The sequence below is a fragment of the Papaver somniferum genome, unplaced genomic scaffold (genome assembly GCF_003573695.1).
Source record: "Papaver somniferum cultivar HN1 unplaced genomic scaffold, ASM357369v1 unplaced-scaffold_154, whole genome shotgun sequence".
Classification (NCBI taxonomy): domain Eukaryota; kingdom Viridiplantae; phylum Streptophyta; class Magnoliopsida; order Ranunculales; family Papaveraceae; genus Papaver; species Papaver somniferum.
In genome coordinates, this window is record NW_020624820.1 from 1,634,449 (window position 1) to 1,662,328 (window position 27,880).

Genomic DNA, 27,880 nt, shown 5'->3' on the forward strand with positions numbered 1-27,880 from the left:
AGCAACAACTAGCTTCTATTCATCAACCAATGGCAAATATTGCTCTTCATCTACTGCACCACCATATCAAAGACAAGAGCAAGGAAGGTTTCCCCAGAATCGATCTCAACAAAATCAGTTTTCGTCAGCAAATCAACACAATCGACAGCCTAAAAGAGATCAAGGACAAGGTCCTTGTCGGATTTGCAATCGCAAAAACCTAATGCAAGTTTCTGCTGGTTTCACACAAGATAACAATGCATCACAAAGAGGAGAACCAGCTGCATATCTTGCTTTACCTGGTGGTCCTGCTGATAACCATTGGGTGACTGACCCAGGAGCAACTCATCACTTAACTGCAGATCTCAACAATCTGAACATCAGCATGAATATGATGGAACTGAACAGTTCGTGTAGGAAATGGCAATGCTCACACATTGAAAATATGGTAATGCTTCTTTTACCCATAATATCGATCCTTTCATCTCAAAAATATACTTCATGTGCCTGACATAAAAGCAAATTCTTTCTGTTTCAAAGTTCTGCAAAGATAATAATGGTATATTTTGAATTTCTACACTCCAATTTCTTTGATGTAAAGGATCTCAAAAACAGGACAACATTGTTGTCAAAGGCAAGTGAGTAAGAATGGGCTCTACATGTTTGATGATGTTCGAGAGATTACCAATACAACTCCAGCTGCTCTAGTAACCAACACTATTCCACTCTGTGGCATCAGTGTCTAGGACACCCAATGCTCCGTACTGTTTTCCGAGTCATTAAAAAAATTTTCCCTTCCAGTTTCCAATAAGAAGTTTGAGTTCTGTTTCTTGTCATGTGAGCAAGAGTCATAAACTTCCCTTTCCAAATAGTAGTACTGTAATCGATAAGCCATTGAGCTTACTTGTTCTGATTTATGGACATCTCCTTACTTATCTAGAAATGGATATCGATATTATCTTCTGCTTATGGATGTTTTCTCACATTACACATGGATCTATCCACTAGTTCGTAAATCAGATGCATTTCCTGTGTTCATTCAATTCAAAAAACTCATTGAAATCAAACTGATCTCAAGATTAAAGTTTTTCAGTCAGACAATGGAGGAGAGTTTGAAAAGTTCACTGCCTTTCTAAATAGCTCAGGAGTTATACATATATTTTCATGTTCTCATACATCAGCTCAAAACGGTCTTGCAGAACGTAGAATTAGACACATAACAGAGTCAGGCTTAGCACTTCTTTTTCATGCCTCAATGCCAAAATCCTACTGGTTTGAGGCTTTCACAACTGCATGTTACCTCATCAATAGACTCTCAGCTTCAAAAACTGAGTCTAAATCTCCTTTAGAGTTATTGTTCAACAAGACTCCTGACTGCTCCTCTCTTAGAGTTTTTGGATGTTTATGCTATCCATGTCTTAGACCATATGTCTCAAACAAACTAGAACCAAGATCTTCACCATGTGTTTTTATAGGGTACAGTAGTGCTCACAAAGGTTATTTATGCTTACATGTTTCAACCAATAGGATATATATCTCTCGACATGTCAAATTTGTGGAAACAAGCTTCCCATTTGCTGCCAGGGAACAGGTAAATTCTCCTAACTTCACACAGAAATCACTCACTACAAATCTCTTAAGCTCATCTGTTTTATCAGTTCCATCTTCTAGTGCATCACTTGAACTTGTCCAACCAGCATCACCATTCATTGAAGTTGAAGCTGTAATTGATCAACCGTTGTCCTCTAGTCTGCCAGAAGTATCATCTCCAGTCATTGATCAACCCACAGACAATACTACAGTTGGTACTTCATCAGTAGTAGCTGATAGCACTGTTTCTCAAGCTCAACCACAAATTCAGCAGCATCATATGGTAACACGAGATCGAGATGACATTAAAAAGCCTGTAAAAAAGTTGTGTCTGTAAGAAACTAAATATCCACTAGAGACAACACATATTACTGCTCCAACATCTTATAGTGAAGCATCAAAAGATCCAACATGGAGACCACCCATGGATGATGAAATTAATGCTCATATTCGCAATGGAACTTGGAGTTATGCTCCATATGAGGAATGGATGAATCTAATTGGCTCAAAATGGGTGTTTCGTGTCAAAGAAAAAGTTGATGGGTCAATTGAAAGACGCAAAGACAGATTGGTAGCACAAGGATATAATCAGCGTGAGGGACTTGATTACTATGAAACATCTAGCCCAGCGATAAATCCTAGCACGATAAGGCTTGTTCTCTCAATTGTTGTGTCTCAAAATTGGACGATGAAGCAATTAGATGTCCAAAATGCATTTCTGCATGGTGAGTTAACTGAAGCCGTATATATGAAGCAACCACCAGGGTATGTCAATCCTGATTATCCTAATCATGTCTGTAAGCTCAACAAATCGATTTATGGGTTGAAACAAGCTCCGAGAACTTGGTTTTCCAAATTAAGTAATTTTCTCATTGCACTGGGATTCAAGGGTTCTATTTCTGACAGTTCTCTCTTTATACAATAAGCATCGGAAGGAGTTACATATGTCCTCATCTACGTTGATGACATCATCATCACAGGTTCAAACTCTTCTCTTATCACCAATCTTATTACTAATCTGAGCTCTGCCTTTGCAGTAAAGGATCTGGGAAACCTAAGTTACTTCTTAGGCATAGAAGTAATCCACCAAGACACTTCAGTGATACTCAGTCAGCAGAAGCATGTAGTTGATCTACTCAAACGAACAAAAGTGGATGCTGCTAAACCGATCTCTACACCTCTTCCAGTAAATGCCAATATCAGTAAACACGGAAGTGTGAAATTTGAGGACCCTACTCTGTATCGTAGTGTCTGTGGAGCTTTACAATATCTTCATCTCACCAAACCAGACATTGCGGTAGCAGTCAACAAAGTCTGTCAGTATATGCATAATTCTTTTGTTGAGCATTGGGATCTAGTTAAGAGAATCCTACGATATCTCAAACATACAGTGCATTATGGTTTAGTTTTCCATCCTTCAGCGGATACAACACTTCATGCCTACTCAGACTCTGATTGGGATGGCAGTTTAGATGATAGAAGATCAACAAGTGGCTACGGTATTTACTTTGGCAGTAATCTTATTTCGTGGAGTGCACGCAAGCAAAAAACGGTCTCTAAATCCAGTACTGAGGCTGAGGCATAGCCATAACTACATCAGAATTGATATGGCTTCAGTCACTATTGCATGAATTGGGCATTGCAGTACAAGTTCCAACATTGTGGTGTGACAATCTGGGTGCGACTTATCTGACAGCAAATCCAGTCTTTCACGCACGAATGAAACACATTGAAATTGATTACCATTTTGTACGAGAAAGAGCTGCAAACAAAACACTATTGGTAAAGTTTATTTCCTCAAAAGATGAGCTAGATGACATTTTTACAAAGGGTCTTGCTTCTGTAAGATTTGAGTTTCTCAGAGACAAGTTGAGCATCCGGCCACTCATGCACAACTTGAGGGGGGATGTTAGGAATACATCTCATCAAAACTCTGTCAAAGCTCTTCTGGTAACAGCTGCCAAGAGAAAATCACGTATCAATCACTAGCTTGTGTTACGCTACAGATTGATATGGATTTATTGCAAATATATTCTTTATAATTGCTAGTTTATGTTACGCCAAAAACATCTCTGTAACCCTTGTAAGAAAGGCATGTAATCTCTATATATTTGTCTACCTTTCCACCAGTTGAAGTGTGGATCAATTCACCAAAATATTGTATTCTGTTTGTAATTTGGTATTAAAAATAAAAAATAAAAAAATACGGCAACACAAGCTTTCCTCGTAGGAAGGACCTCACCCAAAAAAAAGTTTGTATCAGCACTAGCTTACCCCAACACTTCTAGTTCCGTCGTTAATGAAAATGAGTCTGGAAGGTGACAAGGTTATACTGGTTCCTTACATGAAAGAACACGTCCAACGCTACCATGAATGGATGCAAGACCCAGATCTTCTTCAAGCTACTGGTTCTGAGCCACTAACCCTAGAACAAGAATATGATATGCATCTCTCTTGGACTCATGATACCAAAAGTAAGAAGCTCTCTAATGTTCCTTTTATTTGTCTGATCTTCCTTTATTGTTGAATTCAATTGGTTTATTCTTGTTATAACGGATTCAGTTGGTGGGTATATACAGAACATACTTTCATCATCTTGGATAAGCAAATTTTAACTGGAAATTTGGTCGACGGGGAACCCCATGTTGAAGGTTACTGATTCTACTGTTCTCTATCTTATTACTTATTCTGCCCATTTTTGTTTTCATAGTTAGGGTGTTGGTACTTTTGCTTGTATAGATTTCTGTGTTGTATATATGAATAACGAATTTGGGGATTTTGAGTGTAGGATTGTTTATCATTTATTGGATTGGAAATGCTATTCCCCCCCCCCCCCCCCCCCCCCCCCCCCCCCTTAATAACATGTTGTTTAGCGGAATAGGTACTGTTTTTTAGTGTATTCCTCTTGATCTGTAGGAATCTTGGGATTGCAATTTTAGCGAGTGTGTGTAAGGGAATTGAGTTCACTTGATGTTGGTTTAACCCATTTGAGTAATAAATTGAAAATTGCAATTTCATAAAGACCAATGGAAGGCCTCTGGTGTTTAGGTATTTGGCCATGGATGACATGATGCACGAGCTAAGTGCTTAGGGAAGGTCTGTAGTATTATGAAGTTAAAGAAGAACATGATTGCAACAAGATCAGTTAATGCCATTTTGCAGTCGGAATAAGTTTTGAAGCTAAGAAGTAAGAACAATGTGACTTCTAGTTGTAATAAAACCCATAAATAGTTGATTGTGCATTGTGCTTGTCGATCAAAAAAAAAATGTTTGCTGGGTTCTCCAATCACATCTTTAAAGAGATCACTGTTCTGATTCAAACAGAATATTGTTATGGTATTGTTGTTTCTTGTTAGAGCTATATTGGTAGGAAAGGTATGTAAGTAGAATCCGTTCTTAATGCTAGTATGAATTGTAACCGAGGGTGAACTGGAAGGAAACTTTCATTCCCTTTAAAGCAGATCTTGCTTGGATGGGCAAGGCAATGGCTTAAATGGTGTATATCGGTAAACTTGGTTAATTGCATAATATCACGTGGAACAGATGCTGAATCGGTTATCAGAATACTTGAAACTTGTAAGAGATGTAGTGTGATTGCCCTCTGATATAGCGGAGTTGTTTGCCGTCTTCCTTTGTCTTGAAAAGGCGTATGCCAATAAGTAAAACAGGCAAGTGATGCTTGATTGCTTTTGGACTTTCAAGCGGCTATTATTGAATGACAAACTTCAATGGTGTATTCCTTTGATAGGTTATATGATCTTCCATTATCTCCACTCCCCCTGTTAAAGCAATTTCTCTAGTTATCTTTTAGTTGAAAGAGTTTTTAGCATGCATTTAGGTCAATCTCAGCGTTAAAAATAGACGTTCTGTCATTAATAAGTTAAGAGCATCCCAATATTGTCTATTCTAGATGTATTGATGGATTAGAAAGATAATAGAAGTTTGCAGCAGTCTAAACCTACATGGGATGGCTGCAAACATTGTGATACCCTCTTTCCCTCTAATTTCTTTGTTCTGATTTTGCTTTTGCTCTTTTGTGGACCTTTTATATTCTTTGCTAGCAACACAATGGAAAAGCGAGATTCTGTTGATAACCATGTTCCTTATAAAATGATTTAGAATATATTGTTGCGGATGCTTATCTGCGTTCTCTCTCTATTCACTGTGAGGGAATAATGTCTTTTTCCTGTTTCAGCTATGGTTGGTGATGTGAACATATACATGAATGATTTGGATGACCCACAAATGGCTGAGATCGAGATAATGATAGCTGAACCCAAAAGGTAGCTAACCTTCTCTTCTTTAAATTCACAATACGTATTTAAGTCTAGTAGGTTCCACATGTATCTTGTATTACTACTACTCTCAGATTTTTACCAGTTTAACTATGCTTGTGGTCTTAACTTCACATTATACATTTGTCTTCCAGTAGTTAGAAATATTTCAAGTTGGCTTGGCCTGTTGCTTTTTAAGTTTTTTTTTCTCTGATACTATCAGTAAGAATATTCAGTCATTTGTAAGCAAAGCTATATGAGAAACCAAAGGCTTGATCCCATTTTTTCTTTGCTCAAATTTTATATACAATTTTCTTAGTATGAAGTTTGGGTATGGTTCTTACCGAATCCGAAGTTGTTTATTTTCTTATTTGTATGCATTTATGTAATTGTCATTTATTATATACATTTATTTAATTTGTAAGTATTGTTTTCCTGGTTGGCATAGTCGTGGAAAAGGGCTTGGAAAGGAAGCAGTCTTAATGATGATGGCTTTTGCTGTGAAGAACCTTAGTATTCAGTCGTTCAGAGTCAAAATTGGAGAATCAAATTCAGCTTCACTGAATTTGTTCAGAAACTTGGTAATTACAATTGTTCCTTATGTTACGTTATCATCTATCGAGGAATTTACCTACTAAGATGGTTACAGCTGTAGGTTAGCAAGTCCGCTACCTAAATACATGATTAGCAAAGATTAAGAAGCATGTTTAGCGATGTTGGTCTCGTTCAACAGATCAGATAACTGATAGAACAATATATATATATGTGTGTGTTACAATGACACGGACACGGTGTCCTGTGTCCAGTACGGTACCTTGACACGACAACTTAAAAAACTAGAAAACGGGACACATATAGAGAACTTAGCAAAATATATGTGTATGATCAATAAAAAAGGCATTAGAAATACAGACTCCATTGAAATTTCTACATATCTTCATGATCTCATAAAGATACATTGTTAAGCATGTCAATGAAAATAGACATTATGTTCGTTTGCATCCCCTCCATTTTGATAATTAATTGTTCACCCTTGTATGTTTCACTTTAGGGATTCGAAGTTACTTTGCACAGCGAAATCTTTAAAGAGGTAAGGTTTGCTTATTTAAACCCTATTTTTTGAACCAATTGTTATTTATTCAATTATTCAATAAATAACTTCTTGAGTGATATTTAACCTCATATCTGCTATACCTTGAAAGACTTTTGTAATAGAACACAGACAACTGAGATTCATATCTAACTAAATTCTTAAATATCCTGGGTGATAATCTGAGATACTCAGATTTTGGTTTGGATCTTGGTATGTTCCTAATTAAAAGGGTATAATGCTGACAGAGAGTCTTCATTCGTGAGGGTTTACTATTTTTATTTTCTTTGAAGCATATGAGGGTTTATTTAATATGATGTTTCACTTATACAAAATATAAGGCTTAACATTGAACAATTTGTCAGGTGACGCTGGAGCTTCCTGTAAAGAATTGCAAGTGTATATAAAGTTTTTAGATCCTATAGTTATCCCTGCTGACACATGTAGACAGTAAGTCACTTCAAATTATATTGTATTTCTGATACAAATGTATACGGCTATGTTTTCCCCTCATATTTGCGAGTTTTTGCGCTTCAGAGAATGCATTGTGCACTGTTCGCCTTTTTTAGAAGGCTCATTATTCCCCTCATATGACTAATTTTCTGAAAAAGCCTAAAGGGCAATGTCTAGGTGTTATTGATGACCTTCATCTCTGTGTAGCATGGGATGTTTTTTAAACTTTCCATGCCTCTGTATCCTTGGTGTTTGATTTGAGCTTGGCAGTTTCATTTTGTATATTACTGGTCAATTTGTTTTACTTACCACCAATACTGGTAGCCAAACAAATCAAAAAAAAAAAAAAAAAAAAATCTTAGAAACACCACCTTAGGCTGGTTCCTATGGGGGTGGCTAACCCACCCATTTGCCATGTCAGCTGGCCTGGCCGCGCTACTATGGTAAAAATGTTAAGCGATCGAGTCTCAACCGAACGGTGGAGAGTCGACCACTAGCGGTGTAGTCTCCACCGTTCAGTTGATTTTAAACCTCCGACGACTCTTTTTCCACCGCTATAAAAATGTGACATTCACACAAAACTTACACCAAATTTTTTACACAAAATAATTCTATCTTTATCTATCTTATCTTTCAGAATGGCAAAGTTTGAATCCCAACTTGACTTGGCTACCCAACTTGATTTTTCTGGAGTGGTGCTTGAAGCCGACGTTAGTAAGATATGTGAAGGTTATAAAGAAATATGTAAAAACCAAAGAAGTCCACAAGTTTTGGATATTAACCAAATCAAACCTCCAACTAAGAAAAGACAAAGAAAAGTTCAAGGGAAGGAAAATTTGAAGGCAAAGAAGAAGATAAATAAAGGAAACTCCGTTCATGAGCGCATTGATTGGAAGTTTGGTGAAATGAAGAAGATAAACAAGATGAAGAACATTGTCCCAAATTTTTACTTTTAAAGTCTTTATTGTAACTTATGTCATTATCTAGATGAATGAAAGAAGCACTAATGTAAATTAAAATTCTAAACTTATAATGAAAGATGCACTAGTTTTATATTAATAATATCTTAAAATTAAAATTTGATACAAATGAAAGATGCATCATACAAATGAAAGATGCATCATATTTGGTCAGCTAATCTAAACTCATCATATTTGGGCAACACCCTCAAGATAAGATAACAACCATCGAATTGAAAATCTTTTCCCACTCTGTTCAGCCATTCGAGCTGATACATTTGTTCCACATCAAATGCGTTTTGGCCATTTTGTCGGTTTCGATAGCCTTCAATAAGTGCAGCAACAAAGAACTTCACATCCTTGTTGATTATTCCGAAGCGATAACACAATCCATTTGCATCTCGATTATTGAGGTTCAATGTTTCTTCTTGAAATCTATGAAATATGCGACACCATACAAACTCTTGTTGTTGATGTTGTCCATTATTGACCATATCTTGTATAACAAAAACATAATTCCTGCAAATGGATTCGTCTTCCGCTGTGCTAAATTTGCGAGTTCGAACTCGAACTGACATGTTGGATTTGTGGAGTGAAAGAATGGAGATTGAAGAAATGGAGTGAGTTGAAATGAAATTTGATGTTGTATTTATAGGATGATGAAATGATGACCGTTAGATGAGATGATACGAGCGGTCGAGTCTAGACCGATGGCGGTGTAAACTACACCAACCGGTCGAGACTCGACGGCTCCGTAGAAACTTGACCTGGACAGGCCAGGTTGCTTGTTTGTCAACTCCATAGTGGGTGCAAAACTGGCAAATCTATTGATTTGCCACCCCCATAGGAACCAGCCTTATATGTATTCTTATTTGATTCTCACCGCCGCCACCACCAATCTCATCAAGCTAAACCCCAAAATGAGAGAAAAACAAACACCCATATCCAATATGTAACTATCTTCTCAAGAACCCAATCATTTAAAATTCAGATATGGTTTTGCAAGTATTTTTCCTAATTTGTTCTCAAAATAAATAATTAAAACATTTGACAAAATTAATACATTAATTTTAATTATTGAGAAGAGTAGACGATAACAAAACAAGGAAGGACAACCTCTGGGTTAGAAACAAATAGTTCTTCATATGTGCTATAAGCTTTTTGGCCAGCACCAACAACATCATATGTTTCAGCCGCTACACCTACATTGGTACCATTTGCCTCATTTATCCTACCAGCAATGACGCGACATACAAGCATAGCCCTTGTATTATCCCAACCCACGCTACCAAAACCACTATGGGCCTTAACACTTGATGTTTTTGTACACACCCCTTTCCCAGCAGGAAATCCATGTCTTAGCACAAAGAAAACTCCACAAGGGCCATAACCAGGTACTGCTAAGTTGCATATGCTAGAATCGAGTGAACAAGTTAAGTTTGTACAATGAAATCTCAATTGTTCATTACCATCAGCAACACATCTAGGGTTCTTACTCGTGTTACACCGTGTTAGTATACGAACTGAATATCGACATTCTTCAAATCTTTGGATTGCGGATTGAGTATTATGGACTTTTAATATCTTAGCACATAACAAATTAGCAGAGGTGTTATTCATGATAATACTACTACTAAATTCCATAAAAAAGGTAGAAAACGGGGACACATATAGAGAACTTAGCAAAATACATACATATATGTGTATGATCAATTAAAAAAGTTTCACCTATTTGCTACCCATATTTTTCCTATTTGCCACTCTCATTAATTGCCACCCCTACTTATCCTACTTGCCACCTATGTATTTTTTTCACAAATCCTAAATACTACATCTTGACTTTTTGTTTACACCCAACGAATACTACCTCTTAACTTTTTGTTTACCCCTAACGATTAACCCCAAAATAAAAACCTTAAGTTACATACTAATCTTCATCTTCCTCTACTCCATCTCTCCCGCCGATCACCATGTTATATCAAAACAGTAAAATGAGGGACCTTATTGCATTATCATACCAACTTAAATTTAATCTAATATAAAAGGAAAACCACGTGATTGAAGTTTTAGTAGTTTACCTTTCGAAAGAATAAAACAAAAGGTTCAACCATAGAGCTCTCGTATTTGTTAGTCGCTCCCTCCTCTTAAACTTTTACACATTAGCATTCATTTGATTGGGGAGATCTTCAAGATCAAAATTAATCAATCTACGATCTAGCTAATAATTTATTTTCCTTCATGAATTTCTATGTGCTTTGTTAATTATGCTTCAAAAAAAAAATAAAAAAGTAAATCCAAATGATAAATGATTTCCGTGTATCCTCCTTCGTGAACTCTCATTAAGAAACTAATAACTAATTTTTTTTATTCTTTTTTTATTTTTAAAGCTTAGAAATTAATCTTAAAATATTTTCTTAGTATCGCGTTTTAGTTTTTAGGGTTAAATATTTTATAACGAAAACAAAGATTAACAGATACAAATTAAAGACGATAACTATAGTCAAATTTAATTTGACCCAACATGTGTTAAATAGGAAAAAGTATAATTATTTTAGAAATTATGACAAAGTTGGCAAACAGGAAAAATGTGGGTGGCAAATAAGTGGAACCATAAAAAAAGCATTAGAAATACACTCATAGTTGTATATAGCTTTAGTTGTAGGGAAATATCTTCATTTTTGCTAAGAAAATCTAAGAGAGATCAGTGGAGAGTTGTCATTACCAAAGATAAAAATCCTTATTGAAGATTAAAAAAATATATTTTTACGAAAGATAAAGGTTCTTATAGAAGTAAGGATACAGAAAATATCTAATTTCCTAATATAAATATCTTATAACTTAGGTATCTTTAATTTGATTAAGTACTCTATCCCATTCTCGGTAACTGAGCCGTGTCTGTGTCGGCGCGGCTCAGAATTTTATTTTTGCCGTCTCCTTGTAACATAGATAAATATATAAAAAATTGATTTAGGACTTAGCTTCTAGGGGGTTAATGAAGGAAAATGAGTTTTAATTGAAGGTAAGCTTTAGCTGATGGTAAAATTGGCTATTTCCTAAAGAACTTTAACATTCAGTTGGTCAGTAACATGATTAAACCTCAAACTATTTCTTGAAACATGCTTATGTTGTTGTGTTGCTTGTGCACCTTATCCAAAAAATGAAGTAAATAAAATAGGCTCAACACTGACAGGAATTAGAATAACGTAGATGGAGTATCATTTTTCTGACTTTTATCAGGCTTTTGAGGGGCTTACATGAGAATGACTAGAAACTATTTTTTGGTGAGAATGAACTTTTGAAAATGTGGAACTTCCTCAACAGAAAAGTAGCTCTTTCCTGAATAAATATGATGGATTCAACCGTGTCAACTAGCAGCACTGATAAGAATTTAGATTAATCAACATGATATATGTGCAGAATGAGATTGTTCTAGACAAGAACTGTCATCATAAGTAACATTTTTTACTTCTACCAGTCTTGTGGGGCCCACATGAGGATGCTAATATTGGGAAGGATGGTTTTTTTATTATGTGGAACATCCTCAAGAAACAACTTTTTGCGGAACATGTAACCGATCATTTATGGTTAGAAACATAAATCGGCGCTAGTTAAGCACTATGGGATGATGTTGTTTCAAATTTTAGAAATGGTTGATACAGTAAAAACTCCATATATTAATAGCCTTAGGACTTCACCAAATTATTAATATAAGGAGGTATACAAAAAAAATATTTTTTTTGCTAATTTAAAATATGTAAATGATATTGGATAATGTGTTTACATATTTGCAGTTTCAATACACAAATACATATATATCTATGTATGAACTTATAAGACCTTTAGGAATTTTTCGATGATTTTCTAGCCAATTCAATGTATGTAAAAGATATTTTGAAACGCATTGAAAAGCATGTTTTTGGAACATCAAAGATATCCGTTCTTAATAGAATTGTAAATGAAGTTGTTTTAACCGAACAATAAATCATCGATGTAATAAGATAAGAAGTGGAGGGAGATAATCCTAATGATGATAGTACGGAGATACTAAAAGCTTCACGCCAAAAAGCTTTAAACATGCTCAAAAAGTTGCAAATGTTTTGGCTTCAACAAGAATGTGTCAACAGTAATAAGATCTTGCACATCCTCAAATTAAAAGATGCCATGACAATTCAACAAGTTACATCCTTGTCTAAAACAGCTATAGATAAATATTTTATTTTACCTTATATTTTGATGTAACAAGATCTATAAGTTTCCAATGTGATGTTAATTATATTAATATATGGAGGTAAATTCCCTATAGCGGGACTAAAAAAATCTATTAATATTAAAATGTTGAGGTCATTACTATCTATAACAGGCCCATGTCGGGAATATAATTTTTTAATAACATATAGAGTTTATTAATATATGGAGTATCAATTTACATAGAGTTTTTACTGTATTCTCAGTGTTGGGGTTCAAATGAGAATATACCACCTTATATGTTTCTAATGAGGAGGATAACATTATCCTTTAAATCAGGCCACCTTTGTTCATTGATATGTTCTAACCCATTGTTGTTTAAGCATGTCAATGAAAATAGACATTATGTTTGCTTACATCCCCTCCATTTTGATAATTAATTGTTCACCCTTATATGTTTCACTTCAGGGATTCCAAGTTACTTTGCACAACGAAATCTTTAAAGAGGTAAGTTTTGCGTAAATAACTTCTTGAGTGATATTTTAACCTAATATCTGCTATACCTTGAAAGACATTTGTAATAGAACACATACAATTGAGATTCCATATCTAACTAAATAATCTGAGATATGCAGATTTTCGTTTGGATCTTGGTACTTTCCTAATTAAAAGGGTATAATGCTGACAGACAGTCTTCATTCATTCCGTGAGGGTTTAATATTTTTATTTTTATTTTCTTTGTAGCATATGAGGGTTTAATTAATATGATGTTTCACTTATACAAAATATAAGGTTTAATATTGAACAATTTGTCAGGTAACGCTGGAGCTTCCTGTAAAGAATTGCAAGTGTATATAAAGCTTTTGGATCCTATAACTATTCCTGCTGACACATGTAGATAGTGAGTCACTTCAAATTATATTGTATTTTTGATACAAATGTATATTACTATGGTTTTTTCGCCTAATCTTTGTGAGTTTATGCGCTTCAGAGAATGCAATGTGCACTATTTGTCTTTTAAGAAGGCTCATTATTCCTTCAACAATGATGTAGGGTTGTAGGATTTTCATTTTGATAAAGATGTCTATTTGATCAAGCACTCAATGCTCTTAGAATGTTATGTATATTCTTCATATATGATATATTTGACTATTTTCCGAAGAAACCTGAAGTGCAATTTCCAGGTGTTATTGATGACCTTCATCTCTGTGTAGCATGGGATGTTTTTTTTTAACTTTCTATGCTTCTGTATCCTCGGTGTTTGGATTGAGCTTGGCACTTCCATTTTGTATATTACTGCTCAGTTTTTTTTCACTTACCACCAATACCAGCAGTTAAACAAAAACAAAAACAAAAACAAAAACAAAAAAAAAAAAAAAGAAGAAGAAGAAAGAAAACCTAAGAAACACCACCTGACATGTGTTGTTATTTGATTCTCATCTACAGTTCACTGCCACCAGCAATCTCATCAAGCTAAACCCTAACGAGAGAAAAACAAACACCCATATCTAGCCTGTTAACTATCTTCTCAAAAATCCAATCATTTAAAATTCAAATATATGGGTTTGCAACTATTTTTCCTAATTTGTTCTCAGAATTAAATAATTAAACATTTGACCATATTAAAATACAACTTAATACATTAATTTTAATTATTGAGAAGTGTAGATGACAACAAAACAAGGAAGGATAGCCTTTGGGTTAAAAATAAATAGTTCTTCATATTTGCCATAAGCCTTCTGGCCAACACCAACAACATCATATTTCAGCCGCTACACCCACATTGGTACTGTTTGCCTCATTTACCCTACCAGCAATGACGTGACATACAAGCATAGCTCTTGTATTATCCCAATCCACGCTACCAAAACCATTATGGGCCTTAACACTTGATGTTGTTGTACGCACCGCGTTCCTAGAGTCGAGTGAACAAGTTAAGTTTGTATAATGAAATCTCAATTGTTTATTACCATCAGCAGCACATCTAGGGTTTTTACTCGTGTTACACTGTGTTAGTATATGAAATGAATCTCGACATTCTTCAAATCTTTGGATTGTGGATTGAGTATCATGGACTTTCAATATCCGTTCGATTTTGCAGATTGGATGATCGTCTCCCTTTCCCAACCAGCTTGATTTGAATATCATCTCTATTGTATCTCGACCTAAATCTTCTGGTCCTAGTGCCGACAATAAAGGAATTGTTGAATTTGGGTAAGACCCATTGCCATGATTGGAATATAATTGGGTAAGACCCAAAATCTTGTTGAATTTGGGTAAGACCCAAAATCTTGTAGAAGTAGTAGAGATTGGAATATAATTGTGATCATCCACCTCTGCTAATATCATAAATAGAAGTACAAGAAGCAGTTAATTTGGAATACCTACCATATGCCACTGGTATACAAGTTAGAAACTTTCCGATTTTGTTCCATGAAGATGAGGGGATACAAAATTTGATTATGTTCCTTGAAGATAAGGGGATTAAGCTTCTAATTTGGTTCCAAGAGGTTTGGTTTTTTAATTTTTGTGGGTTTTTCTTTACACTTCTATAGTTATCAGGTGAGAAAGCCATGACTGCAAGAACCAAAAACGATGTCGTATTATCAAATGTTTAGAAACAGGAGAGAAACGGAAGAGTGCGCGAGAGAGAAGTAATTGTGGGTTGTAGTCTGAAATATAATAATTGTTTTATATATTTCTCATCTATCTTGTTTGGTTTTCTTGATAGTCCTGTTATAGAAAGTTTCTGGATTCAGTAAGAAATACCTAAGAGATGCATTAATGGAATTGGGAAATTCTGGACTCTGGCTTAGAAGCGTTTTTTCACTACTAGTATCTTAAGTTCTGTATATAAAACCCAAACTTTCTAGTTAGAATTTCACTACATTCCCCTTTCTCCGTCTCTATAAAAAGGAAGTTAAAAAACTAAAAGCACATTCTTTTCTTTTGTATCAAATTGAAAGCCCTTGATGAAGTTCGTCAAATCCAACTTCTCAACTCCAATGCGATGCGGTAGAAAGTTGGACAGGCAAAAATTCTTCCGATGGAATTGCCAAGATCTATGAGCTTCACATTTGTGCACACACTTTTGTAGTTGCACTCCATATTTGTGACATATTTGGAGTGTATTTTAGAAGTTACTTTTCCACTCCTCAAAATCAGAAGTTATTTTGGAAATACGATTTCAAAATGATATCTAGAAGGGTAAAAGTTAGCTTTTTGTGAAACAAATCTTTTTTGTTTATGATTTCTGAGATTAATTTATGCTTCTGGAGAAGAGAAACCATTCTTTTCTTTCGGTATCTAAATATGCTTATACTTAACAAACTTATTTCCAATAAATTATTTTTTATTCAGAGCTTGTTATATATAAGTACCTTTCATGTGGGAACGTAGCTAAATAGAATTTCTAACAAGACAATAACATATCAAAGAATTTATGCTATTTCACGATTGCCCCTAGATTTGTAGCATTAAAATAATAGGCTTAGTAAATTTAAGTTATTTAACTCATGGAATTATATACGAAGGACTATCATAAATGTAATCTAAGGATGTAGACTTGAGAAATTCTGTTTCCTAGTCGAAAGGGGATTCGCGACCGATCCTAAGTTACGGACCGATCTCTAGAGGTAAGAATCGGTCCCAGGGCCGATCTGGCATAGTTAAAACTTGTTAAGACATCTTCGATATCTTTGCCATCTTCGGGTTTTCGCAAACATCGAGATGTACACGTTTTGAACTTGGAATGTTCAAATTATGTCGACATAGAGATTTCAAGATGTGCTGAACTATTATATCTTAATGTTCAAGTATTTTCCTACAAAGGAGAGGGTACCAACTTTTTCATTCTGCAACCTGTATGGACAAAACCGAATACAATTGTAAGTAGATCTAATTAAAGATTATTGAACAATATGTATATAGAGTTTTTCTCTTTCTCTTCCACAATCAATACGTCTAAACAACAAAGTCCATGAACCTGATTGTGCATAAAAGAGTTCCTAGACGATCTCAAAAATCAATATCCAAGATCAATCTAGTCGTATTCAAATCAAGAGGATCTGAATTCTGCCAAGTAAGAAACTTGTTATCTATCTTTTAAAATACGAATTCTACAAGAGGAATACTTTTGATTTCATTTATTTCATGGCATTTTAAATTTGACAATATTGAGATAATAAAATAATTCTTAATTAGATTCACGTCAAATTACGCGTTCTAAGTCTCGTAATTGATCACAATTAATAACGGTTTAAACTATCTACATTAATTACGTACTACTTGTGTAACCCTATTGTAAAGATGAATAATAGAATACGGAAAAGAAAAAATACAAGACAATAGAATTTTTATTAACGAGGAAATGCACCTGCAAAAAAAAACATGGGACCTCGTCCAGATTTAAACACCGAACTGTATTAATCCGTTGTAGACACTAGTCTACTATCTGAATTCAGACTAGAATGTATTTGAAACCGAATTAACCCTCAAAGAAATTCAGCTGCCGTCGTGCTCTTTACATCTCTTGAACCTCGCAAGTCTCTACGCAATTAATTTCCTTAGTTGACGTCTTTTACATCCTAAAATTTGCTTCAACCTAAGTGAATTTTTTTTGATACCAATCTGCCTCTAACAGACAAGCCTATTTTATTTCCCTTTAGATCGTTTAGATCAAAGCTTAGAAATCTGTTTGCAATAGACAAAGCTAGCAAACCTCACAAATCTGGAACACTTACACTCAGTTAGCTGGGAAGCATGGTTTACTGACCGCCTCTCAAGAAAAATCTTTGACCGATCTACAACGAAGAGTTTTAGATATCTATCTATCACAAAGTCTAAGACGAAGAGAACTTTGCGATTTCTATTTATCTCGTTCTTGATCATACATAACAAGAACCTCGAAGATTAATAAGAAAAAGATCAGGATACATGAACTATCAAGGTAAAAATAGTCGGATCTGGCTTAACATACCCCTAAGTGAAGTTTTTAAGTAGTAAACGTAATTATATTTCTTAGAGGAAATATAGGTTAATAGAGGAAGACTCTAGCATACAATTAGGACACAAAAGTGTTAGAGATTAAAATTCCCAGTTGTTTGAGTCTTTATTTTTATAGACTTTCAAGAATATATGCAACTTTGATTTCTCGGTGAGGTGATTAATGAAACAGGTTAGTCATTTAAATTTTTGGTTTAAGATCCAAAGGAGTTAAGAGCAGAAGTCTTCGCAGTAGGTGAGACCCTAGTTAGTAATTCATGGTACGGAGGGGAGTTCGGGACGACATACGTACGGGAATTATACAGATTCGGTCAAAAATCCGTTCAACGATTCCTTGTTCGGAACGGCATACATACGTGTATAATTCGTTTTTGAGATATGAGTTCGGTAATGAAAATTCGGGATACATCAAATTAATAGAAAGTATATTTTTAAGGATATATAGAGTTAAAATTATAATTTAATCCATATTTTATGTGTCATATTCATAATATAGTAAAAATATACAACAACAAGAAGTTACCTCAATGGTTGAATCCCTAGGGTTGGGTTCAATTCCCGCCACCAATGTCTTTTTATTCTCTTTTAAAATTGTATAGCGATTTAATTCTAAGAATATTCAAATATGGACTAGATATCAGGGTTTTTATTTTCAGGAGAATCTAGTACGACCTTCTATGCTAAGCAAAACTTGTAGAAAAGGTAGATTTGCAGAGCTTTGGTGGATGTGGTGGATAAAGGTATGGGTTCACAGAGAGATGGTATGGAAAGAGTACACGGAGGTGGGGAATGAGGAGATGAAGGTGGTTCTGTTGTCAGCAAAGGTAATGGTGAAAAATGTATTAGGTTCTAGTTGTGAAGAGAGATTAAGGGAGAAAAGAGGCGATGCTAGGGTGTTTTGCATCACATCCAATTTTGATGTACCAGATGTGAAAACGAGTTAAGGCCTTGCCTTGACTTCTTTCAAGCCCAATTCTTCCTCTAAGCCACTGCTGGGTGTAGCTGTGGAAACGGATTGCAAGCAAGATCACAAACGAATTGTAACATCTTGTTGTGTGATATTTATGTCACACTCTTCTAGCGGAACCCTATTCTTTCATGTCGTGGCCACTAGTCCCGCTCATTTTTCTTCTCTAAGCATCCAACCATTTTTTACTACCTAAAAACACAAAATTAAATTAATAAACGTAATTATACTTGAAAACAATGAAAATGCAGAATTTGGGATAAAATAAAGAATAAGGCGCATGAGATGGGATAAATGCGAATAAAATGATATAGAATTATACACTATTTGGAACCTATCATTAGTCTTTTTGTCGTTACTCAAGTCTTAATCTTGTAACTATGACTTATGTGTACAATAAAAAAAATCACCATTGAATGTAAGTTGGTAAAGGCAGTAGCAAGGTGTTTTGTACGTAATTAAACTCTAATTTCATTCAAAATTCATGTAACAATTATCATTATGTGTAAGTGATTACAACTTTATCACATATATTTTCTGAATGTACCGAAATCTTTTACGACCGCTCGTTTAAAGTCTTCTGTGGGATCAAGAAGCTCTACGAGTACCGTTGGTGGGAAACAAGATAATTGCATTGTTATTAGTTTTCGATTGATTTGATTGACTAACGGTTGTTAAAACTTTGATTGCACCTAGTTTGTTTATTATTGAGAATATTCTCTTCTGATATAAGATTCACTCAAACTATATCGAAGTATCGACGAGATCTTTAGAACTGTTTGTAGATCTAAAGACATCTTGTGATAATCCATTGTAACAGACTCCGTTTTGTGTGTCATTGATCATAAGAGATTCAAGTGGTGTTGTGCAGGTGTTTATTGAAGATTAAAGAAGATTTGAAAACAAAGAAGATTTCTTATTTGGTTCTCTTATCTTTGGGTGTGCACAAATATCGATCGACTGGGATCCAACTAGAATCAATTTATTCGATTGATTAGTTGCGTGGGATCGATATTCTCAATATATCTCTTTGAGATTTATTTAGATTGAGTGTGAATCTAAACTTGACCACTTTGGTAGTTATTGGATAGATTGATCTAACCAGGCAAATGAGTTTATTAGATTAAACAGAAGAGCCTTTGCATATGACTTGAGATATCTTTATCTTGAAAGAATCGAAAGAGTTGTTACCAAACAGTTTGTTGTTCCTTTACTGTTTGTTGTTCCTTTACTGTTTGGAATACGATCCAAAGGAATTGTTCTAGTGCGTGCACTCATTGAAGTCGGAAGCGCAGGGATACTGAGGAAACTAAGTGAACTTGGGGTAGTTGCTTGGTCTCAACTATACGAAGTTGGTGTATATTTTGTATATCGACTTAATTCTGAGAGTATTCAATTTTGAACTAGGTCCAGAGGTTTTTCTGCATTTGCAGTTTCCTCGTTAACAAAATCTTGTTGTGTCTTTTACTTTTCTATTTCCGCAATTATAATTGTTTTATTATAATTGAAAGTAAAATACATAAACGTTAACCCTGCATATACTTGATAGTGATGCTATAGAGTTTGGTTAAGTTCGAACCTATTATCAAGTATCACACTTTGGTAGTCGTATTGTCTCGATCTCGTATCCATATAAAATCACATAAAGTGTAAATACCGATTTGTTTTATGGTCTCGACTCAGTCCATAAACGATCACTTTTAGTAAGAGGACTTATATGTGGATATTTTAAAGACTTTGGTGTATTTGGTTACCCTCGTCTTTTCAGATAATTTATCACAACTAAAGTATTCATCCTAAGCATTAATTGTCTGATTAAAGCAAAACTAATCAAAAGATAAATCAATTCATTTAAGCATGAGTTGCAGCACAACAACATAGAATTGTTCCAACTACCTAGGTGGCATGACAAACAAGGTGAAAGTAATATGTTGTAGCACAAAGATTAAATCTATCCTTAAACAGTTAAGCACAACAAGAACAAATTCATAACCAAAATCATATAATATTAGATTAAGAGTTTCATAGTTTTTCTACTTAACTATATTTGTTTTTACGTTTTTACTCCTTTACCTTACTTTTATACAGTTATGTGATTTTTCTTGAACGTTAGCTTTGTGTAGTAAAACACACGTGCTTAGTATTTTAAATTGGAGGAGCTATTAGAATTTCGGAAAACATCATGTATGGAGAAGTTGAACTATTAAAAGAAAGCATCTCAAGAAATTTGAAGGCATGAGGGTGTATTGAATCTTTCAACATCTAAATATAAAATTGAGAAAATCGACATCATTTTTCTGAATATCCAGATTTCATTACATATTTCAACAAAGTTAAAAATTATGACAATGATTGCTTATCAAAGTTTAATATTGTTTTTTGTTTATTTTTGTTAGAGCATTGCTCGGTCGAAACACCCGCTTTTTCAATTTTGCTGCCGAATATAAGAGGTGTGACAAGATCTTCAAACTTGTTTAATGGAGAAGCAAACATGTGTTATCTGCAAAGCACACCAAACCTATTAATTGAGGCTGTTAAAAAGAGGTCCAAGTTGATCACTAAGTCGGTTTACTAATATATATTTTTGTTGCATTATATCGGCTTATCTGTATGATTGAAATATCACAAGAAGTATGTTAACCAACGTCTAGATAAGTTTTATCTTGATTCCTGCAAGACTTGTTCTTGTTGAATTCGGATCTTGAAATATAAATCATACAAGACTTTGTCGTGATTGAATTTGGATCTTAAAGGTTCAAGTACATACATGGTTGACCTTGTAGATTTGTATTGTAATTGATTATCTCAAGGATTAATTGTTCTACAATCTTGAATACGAATTTCAAATTTTAATATATAGATTGTACATAAATTCCCCATACAAGTTCACAAATGAAAAATTAGATGGTGTACTAGGTACCTTCTCATTTCAGCATATACATCCGCTGGTAGAAATGATTATCAAGGAAAGAAGTATTGGCATCGGCGTCATTAATACGCATACTCTCAGCTTTTCGAGCGTCCGAAGTGCCCAAATATTTACCTTTGCCCGAAGAAAACACACATTCCTTGATCGTCAAACCATAAGTATTTTATTCCAAACAGAAATGTTTATGTGATGGTTTTCAAGAACAACAAGCACATCATAATATGAAATAAATACAAACAAAGGTGCAAAGCGCAAATAAATCACGAAGAGAAAGAGCGATCTACAACGATAACACCAAAGTCTTGTATTTTGAGATTAGAAAAGGAATAGTACTCGAAATTATAATTCGACCATTTTGATAGATTTTCTTCTAGAAAAAGAGATGCTCCCATGATTTTCCCAAAAATTCTTCATATGCAGTGAATTACTCGTAAGACCTAGATCCGATTTTATGATAAATAAGAACTTGATCCTATACGTGCCGAATCGCCGATGTACTTGTATCAAGATAACCCAACACAAACAAATCGTTAGAAAGAAACACTTTGAAAGTGTAGATAAAATCGCCTTAATAGTGAAGACAAAAATCACTCTAGGCGGGGGGTGGGTGGTGGGGGGGAGAAGAGAGAGAAGGGAGAAAAGGTTCCTCTTATGTTAGAACTGGAGCGAAGAAACTCTCTTATTTCTTTTTACATCAAGCCCTCTCCGCTGGGTGAATAATACCTCTCTTTTTTTCCAGAGCCGCTCATAGTGGATAAAAATGAGTTTGGTAGAGAAAGAGAGGAAAAAAAATAGTTTGTGATAAGACACATCTGTAAGAAAGAAAGAGGCGTGCACGAAAAGTCGTCACTCCCCAAAGACTAGCCAAAGACTCACAATCTCCAAAGTAAATTTGCCTCAATCCTTCAATCACTAACCAGGAAACTTGTTATAAACTACAAGTTATTAGAACAACGCTAATACGAGAAAACTTACAACTTAACGACATGCAAGCAACTAAAAAGACTTATATTAACCCTTTGGTCTCACACTAGGGAACTTGGAAATAATTAATAGGATTGGCGTCACTATATGACAGGTGTACCCCAGCCGGAGCTAAGGAAGTCTGGTTTATCAAATGGTCATTTAGTAAGGTGTGGTTTAGGAAATAATCTTTCGGTAAGGCAAAACGTCTTAGCAAACAAACATGGAGGGGACTTAATGTGGATACCGTAAAATTACCAAAGTGTTAGAGCACTGCTCAGTCGAACTCGCAAGCGTTTCTATCTCAAGCTTGTTTGTCAAGTTTAGTGATCAAAACTATAAGTCTTGATTTCTAGTCTACTTATAGTAATGTATCGGACTAGGATAGATTGTGTAGTTGAGATTTAGAATTTACAACATTCATCGATTAAAGACGAAAAACTACTAAGGAGAGCTTGTGGAACTTCATCAACAAAAGATATGTTGAGACTGAAACTCATCTATCACTTAGAAAAGTCTATTTCTACTCTATCTCCCTTCTTGAGACAAAAGTCGTATTACTCTATAGTATTCGATTATACACATTTGATATTTCGAGCTGAGTTTAACTCGCTTACATATTTCTCAAAATATGTGTTGGTAAGCTTTCGCTTTGACCAAGTTCATCTTATATTCTGCAAGTCAAAAGATGATCATAAGAAAATCGCCTGGTAACATCTTACATGATTTGTATGATACAGTCATTTGATATAAACTCGGAATGTTTCGTATTGATTATTTCAATAACTTGAAAATCACTTTTATGCTAATAGTTAGTGAAAACAATTATTGTCATCCTCTAAGAAAGTTTCAATGATTGAAATAGAGTTTAGAACACTTAACAATAATTGGATTATACACATAGTATGAGTACTTGCATATATGTTGATCCAAGACCGGTACAGTATGCATGCCCGTATGCGTACTGGGAAGGTCAGGTAAAGTCTGGGAGCCTTGGTATGCGTACCCGTATGCATACTGGCGAACTCAGTTGAAGTCCGGGAACTTTTGTATGCGTACCCGTACCCGTACTAATTCAACTGTTGTTTTGGATGTGTGATAGTATGCGTACCCGTTCGCATACTGTCGGACACAGTCCAAGTCCGGATACTTAAGTATGTGTACCCGTTTGCATACTTGAGTGGGTTAAGTTCTAGAATCGGTCTGTTCATGAACTAATACATTTATATAATAAAGAATGTAATCTTTTGCAAACCGTGGCTATAATGTTCATGACTTGATTCGAGTGAATCAAAATCAATTTTGCTTCGATTGTGTCTTGTATACTTCTATAAGAATATAAACAATTGAACAACTTTATAGCTAGTTTCATTTAAGTCATTTGAACTAGTTGTGGTTAAGATGAATAAGGTTGATATGAAAGTGTTCATATGGATAGCTTCGGTTAACTATTATTGAGCCAACAAGGTGCACACGTTTAGGTACGGTTACTCATATCTAAATGAAGTCACTTTTCATTTGTGTGTAACAAGCTAAGTTCGATCTAAGGGTTGAAAGATATTATCTTGAGTCTAATCAGGTTTTCATATAACGGTGAATATTGAATGCTTTGTTACCAAGGTAGCATTAATTGCAAACCCTGATTTTGAAGACTATATAAAGAAGAACTTTAGCAACTGGGAAACCTAATCCCCACACCTCCTGTGTGATACTAGTTGCGACTAGAGTCGATTCTCATTTAACCTTAGGTTTTTCACGAAACCCTGTAGGTTAACGACTTGAAGACTTCATTGGGATTGTGAAGCCAAACCCAACTATTTTCTCTGTAGTTGCGTGTTCTGATCTTTCCCTGTTCTATCGTATTGAGTATTATCTTCTATAAGATTTGCTCGAGATTGATTCTCCGATAGGCAAGATAAAAAGTAGTCACAAACATCTTTGTCTCATCGTTTGTGATTCCACAATATCTTGTTTCTCTACCATACGATTGAGGTGATTGATATTTCTAGGTTGTTCTTCGGGAATATAAGTTCGGTATATCAATTGGTTCCTGTTCACCTTGATTTATCAAAAGACGGAACAAAACTCATAGGTTTATCTGTGGGAGACAAATTTATTTTCTATAGACTTTTCTGTGTGAGACAGATTAGTTTATCAAGTCTTCGACTTTGGGTCATAGCAACTCTTAGTTGTGGGTGAGATCAGCTAAGGGAATCAAGTGCGCAGAATCCGACGTGGTTCTAGAGGCGTAAGGAATGCGACTGTACCTTGATCAGCGTGAGATTGATTAGGGCTCAACTACATTCCAGTCTGAAGTTAACTAGGAGTAGGTCAGTGTCTGTAACGGATTAATACAGTGTGGTGTTCAAATATGGACTAGTTCCCGGGGTTTTTCTGCATTTGCGGTTTCCTCGTTAACAAAATTTATGGTGTCTGTGTTAATTCTTTTCCGCATTATATTTTGTTATATAATAGAAATACCATAGGTTGTGCTTATGTTCAATCAGTTCTTGAATCCATCCTTTAAGTTTTTGATTGAATTGATTGACACTTGGATATTGGTTTGTGATACCGTCCAATTTATTTCTCTTATTCAATAGGGCTTGCAGTTTGATTGTGGATTGAATCGAGAAATCGAGATACAAACTCTTGGATATATTTCCATTGATTGAGTCTGACTGTCTAGTTGATTGTCTTAGAATTATATTGGAGTTATCCATACAGATTGCTAAGCGAAATATTGGGTGTGGTTGTTAGTCCCTCATTTTTTCAATTGGTATCAGAGCAGTCAAACACGTTAAAGACCTCATAAGTCTGTGTTTGTAGCAATCTGATTATTATTGACGAGTCTATCTCTAATAACGTACCAGGTCAGAAATTACCAGATGATTTTCAAAGCTTGAATTCACCTAAGAGAACTATCACATCTAAGTCAATATCGAAACATTCTCTGAATGTAAAAACTGTTGATTTGGAAACACACCTAGAAGAACACTTGGATGAACTTTCTGATGAAGGTGATTCGGATATTGATAAAGATGTTGATGAGGAAGTCTCAGAGTATGTTAAGTTTTTGGATTCGTTGAAAATTAAGAAGATTACAACTTCTCATGTCACACCTCATCTGACTCCTCTCTATCGACAAAACAAGAAATTGAAAAGGATTTACGGAGGTCTTTATGGTTAGAATCGCTCTTGCGAATCGGTCCTTAAAGATTTCGAGGAAAATCTGAGTAGAAAGTCACTTGAATGTGATAATGTTTATCAAAAATACTTCTTGTCAGAGAAGAAACTTGCAGAAGCTGAAGCAAGGATTATCTCTCAACAAGCAAGTTTTGATGACAGAAAAAACGCTTTTCTCGCTCGAGAAAAACGTCTTGAGGATGATTTAGCCGCTGCTCTTGATAAAATCAAGATGTTGGAAGATAACAAAAAGTTCAATACTAGTTCAAGCAAATTAACCACTATGGTAGGAGCAAGTAAAAATCATCGTGATACACGAGGATTGGGCTATAAGGGAATAGATGTTCCAAGTATTAGCAAAGAGGTAAAATTTGTCAAGGCTAGTGACTCTTCTCAACAAAAGGTTTCCACTGATGGAAAAAGTGAAATACCTTCACCGACAGTGAAGGTTCAAAATAGCAAAATATATCAACCTCCAAAGTCAGCATACATGGATCGAGGTAAGAATATTCCTTATGCTTGCCACTATTGCGGAAGTAAAGGTCACTTGGAAAGGAGATGTCATTTCCGTATAAGGAATGAGAAACTTCATGATGTTCTTTTTTGGGAATCACAAGAATTTGTGAAACCAAGATCATATGTTAAGACTAATCCCCTTAACGTTACAAGTTATAACTGCCCAACCTTTAGGCAAAGGAATCAGTGCTGTGATAAACGTAGATTTGCCTATAAACGTCATACGAATCCTTTTCACAATCGTAATGGTTATCAAAAGGATAACTTCGTAAATATGAAGATAAGATATGATGCTCCTAATTGGAGAAAGGCTGACTTGCAAAAGAATAGTCAATCGAATTCTCTTCCGAGAATTCTAGAAGAGAGTAATGGGAAGAAGGTTCCGGTTGTTCCTAAATGCACTCAGAAGTGGATGCCAAAGAAAGTCAATGATGTTTTGAGTGTGAAAATGAATGATCTCCAAAAAAATTCCATGACTATGGAGAAGGCAGTATCCATGATATTGGAACTTAAAAAGTTCTTTGGAAAGATGGATTTGGATGTGAAAGGTTATAAAAGCGATCTCTTTCATGATAATTCAAAAGTCACTTGTGGTGAGCAAGATATTGTTCACCTAAACACAACTTGATTGTGTTATAAGTGCATCCTCACCAAGGAATACCCTGCTATGTATACGGTGAGGGAAGCACGGGAATTGGGGCACACAGATTATGTTCGGTAAGGCTGTAGAATTCGACTGGATTCTTCTAAAAAGGTATGTCTATAAACTTGAGAAAGATTTGTGTTTTTATAATGATCCATGTACCTTTCTTATCGTTCATTTCTACCTAACTCAATCTGTGTTTAAGGTTTTAAATGTTTAGGTTTGAAAATAGTAATTCAGGATGTTTGGACTTCATGGTACACATACCAGATATGCATAACATAATTTAAAATCAAAATCCAGGGGTTTCAGTATGCAAACCCGTTTGCATACTGCACCAGGTCACGAAATTTCGTTTGTAAACCGGTATGCATACTGTCCTATAGACGTCGATTTTCAGTAAACTTTTATTGGCCGTAACTTCTTCGTCCGAACTCGGGATGACCTCATTCTTTTTGGATTATCTTTCTTTTTGAATTCTCTTCATAATGGAGATGAGAATTCTTTAATTTGGATGAGTTAAGATTGGTTTTTGTCCAGTCTCTTGTTTGTGAGTATTGTGCTTTGTTTCGTCGCACTTGTTCCACTTCTCTTAGACTTGGGAACTTGGATTCTTGGATTAATACTCTTCCAGGCTCATTTGTAGCTTTTACAAAAATGTTGTTGGTGAATCACAAAGAAGTAAGTTCAAGAATGGGCAGTAGTACGCATTGCTATCGGATTCTTGAATGTTCACAATCATCTTATGTGAACTATGGTGCATGGTCGTTAATGACTTTGTATGTTCTTCTTTGTTAAGAAAATATTTTTATATGCCTTTGGTGGCCATTATTTGGTGTAAATCCGTGCGAAAAAGATTGATTCTACCTTATAAGGGCAAAGATTGATTTTGCAGTATTAATCTTTATGGTTTTATATATTCCAACTTGTTATGGGATATGTGTGTTTGCGTCCGTGAACTATGATTGTCCCATATTTACTCAAAATTAAGTCTATCATATGTCTTTATTGATAAAAGATAGAATGAACTTTTGACAACAAAAGTTAAGCATATTATGTCATTATGCAAATATTGATGGAATATAGGATGAACTTTTGTCAACAAAGATTAAGTCTATTTTACATCTCTATGCAAATATTGATGA

At 34.9% G+C, this 27,880-nt stretch overlaps 2 protein-coding genes across 2 annotated transcripts; one reads left to right on the forward strand and one right to left on the reverse strand.

Moving 5' to 3' along the window:
• Positions 1-3,775: 3,775 nt before the first annotated feature.
• LOC113336895 (N-acetyltransferase 9-like protein) lies at positions 3,776-7,670 on the forward strand. The gene is made up of 6 exons (XM_026582591.1): positions 3,776-4,043; positions 4,149-4,220; positions 5,765-5,852; positions 6,292-6,424; positions 6,895-6,933; positions 7,299-7,670. Exons 1-6 carry the CDS (start codon positions 3,869-3,871, stop codon positions 7,338-7,340), a joined length of 549 nt encoding a protein of 182 aa, XP_026438376.1. The 5' UTR covers positions 3,776-3,868; the 3' UTR covers positions 7,341-7,670.
• Positions 7,671-9,419: 1,749 nt separating this feature from the next.
• LOC113336636 lies at positions 9,420-9,965 on the reverse strand. Its single transcript, XM_026582285.1, has one exon. It carries the CDS (start codon positions 9,963-9,965, stop codon positions 9,420-9,422), a length of 546 nt encoding a protein of 181 aa, XP_026438070.1.
• Between the last annotated feature and the right edge of the window lie 17,915 nt (positions 9,966-27,880).